Genomic DNA, 4,281 nt, shown 5'->3' on the forward strand with positions numbered 1-4,281 from the left:
TCTGGTGTATGTCAAATAAGAAAACTCATAACAACTTAAGTTATGAATTCAATCTTAAAGAAACATGTTATTCAAGTTGATATTTTTTTTGTTTTAGAAATAAATAATATGCACATCGTATTAAGTATTTGTCAATCTCATGAGAGATGGCGATGTTCATTATTTTTGTGAAAATCTTTAAGATTTTTAAACTTTTTAACCATATTCAATATATGTGTTTAATACAAGGTGCCAGATAGTTTTACTTTTTCTAATAATTATGCTGTTAATTGTCTTCCCATACATTCCATGTTTTGATACATGAGGTTAAAAAGAATTTCCTATAGTATTTATGAAATATATCGAAAAGAATACATTCTGTTAATAATGTAATTTTTTCATATTTCAATACCTTGAATATTTGTCAATTTAGTTGAAGAAGAGGTGACACTGGTAATATACTGTTTAGTCGAAGGTATTGTTATAGATGTAGTTGTTGTAGTTGATGAAGTGGTTGTAGTCGGTGTGGTTGGTGAAGTTGTTGTAGTCGGTGTAGGTGTTGTGGTTGGTGAAGTTGTTGTAGTCGTTGTAGGTGTTGTGGTTGGTGAAGTTGTTGTAGTCGGTGCAGTTGGGTGGTTGGTGAAGTTGTTGTAGTCGTTTTAGGTGTTGTGGTTGGTGAAGTTGTTGTAGTCGGTGTAGGTGTTGTGGTTGGTGAAGTTGTTGTAGTCAGTCTAGGTGTCGTGGTTGGTGAAATTGTTGTAGTCAGTGAATTTGTTGTGCTCGATGAAGTTGTTTTAGTCGATGTAATTGCTGGTGTTGGTGAAGCTGATGAAGTTGAAGTAGTTGTCGTAGTTGTTGTAGTTGGAGTAGAGTTTGTATTAAGCGCAATTAGCATTTCTACAATTGAATAATCATCTTATGTATGGAAGGCTTTGGAAGTTTATGTCTTTATCGTAAAAAGTTCTAATGTAGAATAATCTATCTATATGTACCACGAAGAAAGATACCAATATATGGCCAAATATTCTAAATCCAGTCGCAAACATTTTATTGAAATCAATTGGAATCGCAAAGTTGCATAAGTAAAAAATAAAACAGTACGTCGAGTTAGGAAAACCATTACTTTTTTTAATAAAAGAAATCATTCAAAAGAATCAATCTGACAGCTACCCAACGACACAGAAAATCAAGAAAAACGACATTTAGAAATCAATTTATATTCTTCATAAGGTTATTATTCAATATATCAAGCTCTAAATCGTCCCAACGTCTATAAAGCTGTGTTTACATGTGACGGAGACTATCAACGATCTGCTATCAAAAACAATTTAAACAGAAGAAAAAAATAACCTGAATAATATAACAAAAGAAAACAGACAGAAAAGGCGCGCTGCGTGCATCATCTATCATTCCAAATCATATTGAGATAAAATCATGCCTAAATCAGGCAGCGAGTGTTACAACTAAGATTATACAAAACGCAGTAAAAACTGCCAAAGTATCAAAGTTGACATGTGGGATATGTATGGCACGCCTGAACCACTTTTATAGATAATCCTAGATTATCTCAGATAAACTAGGATTATCTCAGATAAACTAGCATTATCTCACTATTTTACATTAAGCTCAGATAAATCGGGATTATCTCGATTTTTTTCAGATAATCCCGGTTTATCTCAGAATTTTAAGATAAACCGGGATTTTCTCAGCTTAATGCATATTTGAGATAATTCATTATATTCCTCACAAAATTAGATAAATAATTAACTGGAGAAAATCCGGGATTATCTGAAAATTCTGAGATAATCCGGGATTATCTGAGAATTTTGAGAAAATCGATTAACTGAAAAAAAGTAGCCAATAGAAAGCCACGACACATTGGAGGAAAATTTCATGGTCATAAGGGATAAGATATATATACAATGGTGCATCTATACAGATAGAGATAGAGAAGAATGAAAGATTACGCTCTTACGGGAAACGTTTTAGAAGTTTTAAATTTCCAAATTTGATAAAAATAACAATTGATTTATTCAGGATGTACATGTATGACAAGTGTATCGATAATAATGAAGATCAGAGGGATCTAGAATTTAGAAGTTTGTCTTGAGCGGTTTTTTTTTAAGAGAATTTGAATGTTATATCCGTATTTGTCTTTATGAAGATAGTGAAATATGTTACATAAATCTGGCATCCGCACAATTAACTAGGACAAATAACTAAAATGTTGAAATAAGTTAAGCAAAGTTGAAATACACCATTTCGAAGTTCTAATGAGTTTTCTTTTAGAAAGTTATAATCTTAAAAAAAAAAAATATCACGCGCCGTTTTTCTTTCCTTAATTTTCCCTATTAAAAGAGTAAAATATGGTGCAGGAATTTATCATCCATTTATTGCAAAGTTTTACATTTTGGTACTTACTTGGTAAGTTGTATAAAGTGTTTGTTGTCTATTAGATAATCTAATCATGACAATGACAAATGCCCAATACCTGAAATATTTATTACCTTACAACTCTATTATATTGTTAATCATTTTGTTTTTTAACGACACGTGGCCAATGCATAATTAACCTTTAAACAAACGCTGTTAAAACGGGGTTTTGATCCCTGAAGGACGCCACACTTTGCAATGAATTAGATCTATATTTGTTAACGTTTTCAAATTAAATAAACTGAATGGATTTCTTAAAATTCTCAAATGGCTTTAATATTATTACAAACAAAACGAAACGTTTATTTAACATTTTTTGCAACTTTTATCTTTATTTTTGTTCTAAGAAAACCTTTCTTGCTTGGTTAACTAGTATGTGTTGATTACCTTCACTAATTACTAAAGATCAGACGACCTAATTAAGTATTGAGTTATGTCCCCCTGGACTGTATGGACATGTCTGTTTGGCATCTCTTAAAAAATGATATTTAAGATGTCTTCAGGAGTGGTTGGTTGCTCTAATATGAACAGTGTATGGTTAACGTATTTAACAGACCTAATGGAACATAAAAGAAGGGTAACAAAGCCGCAACCAAAAAGAAAACGTGTTCAAAGTAAAACTGATTGTGGTGCGTTTGATTCCTCCGCCATTTTTAATATGTCACAAACAATAACAAACTCATCTGGTGGTAATGTGATGCCAACGGTCAATTTTGCATCATCACAGGATGCAAATCCATTTAGTATTATGTCTCAGCATTATCCTTCACAGCATGCATCGCATACCGGAATGACCGGAATGAATTTGTACCCCCCTCCTCCTACATCGTTCAGCAGTCCACCCCCATGGATGTCCGACCTGATAAATAAAATTGACAATCTTAATTTGAGAATGAATTCCGTTGATGAAATAAAGTCATCAGTTATAAGCATTGACTCTAAGTTAACAAAAATGGGAACAATTGTTGATGGTTTTGTGAAACGAGTTGAGGACGTTGAAAATAGCCAGCAGTTTATATCTGCAGGGTTCGAACAAAATAAATCTGACATGGCTGTCATTGCCGATGATATAACTTCATTGCGTGTTGTTAACAGGAGTATGGTTGATCAGCTTGAACAACTACAATGTGAAAACTTGAGGGACAATTTGATGTTTTTTGGTATCGAGGAGGAGGAGGGCGAAGACTGTATTGATAGCATTAGAAGCATATGTGCTTTATCTCTGGAAATTCGAGAACCAATCGAAATAGCATCTGCCTTTAGGATGGGAAAGAAATTCGTGAGCAAGTCTACTCGGAATGTGCGTAAGCCGCGCCCCATAATTGTCAAATTTATAAAACGTCAACAAAGGGACACTGTACGTCAAAACTCTCGAAAATTAAAAGAGTCAACCATTTCAATTTCTGAACACTTTCCGAAAGCTATATATGAAAAACGTAAACTATTATTTCCTGTGTATAAAAAAGCAAAGGAGGCAGGTAAACGAGTTTCGTTTAATAAAGACAAACTTTTTATTGATGGTGTGCAGACTGTGGTTAAATCAAACGAGCTAGTCAAAATTACACGTCGTGATCAGTCAGGTGATAGAATGTCGGATACATCGTCGGGTCCAGGGTTTTCAGTGGCCGAAAAAACACCGAGCGTTTCAGGTATAAAACCTAGTAAATCTTCAGTGAGTGATGGCTCGTCTTGTGGATCCCGCTTTGAAGTGTTTGCAGATATGCACACAGGTCCAGACTAGGACACATCGAGAAGCATCTCCTTTATTAACTTTTTGTATTGGAACATTAATGGTGGTTTACATGATAAACTTAATGAGCCAAATTTTTTATCTTACATTAAAACATATGATATTGCTATTTTGTCTGA

General features: G+C 33.6%; 1 protein-coding gene across 1 annotated transcript; it reads right to left on the reverse strand.

Moving 5' to 3' along the window:
- Positions 1-460: 460 nt before the first annotated feature.
- On the reverse strand, positions 461-874 carry LOC127728881 (integumentary mucin C.1-like). The gene has a single exon (XM_052236469.1). It carries the CDS (start codon positions 872-874, stop codon positions 461-463), a length of 414 nt encoding a protein of 137 aa, XP_052092429.1.
- Between the last annotated feature and the right edge of the window lie 3,407 nt (positions 875-4,281).

Source organism: Mytilus californianus, unplaced genomic scaffold, assembly GCF_021869535.1.
Source record: "Mytilus californianus isolate M0D057914Y unplaced genomic scaffold, xbMytCali1.0.p SCAF_2, whole genome shotgun sequence".
NCBI lineage: Eukaryota > Metazoa > Mollusca > Bivalvia > Mytilida > Mytilidae > Mytilus > Mytilus californianus.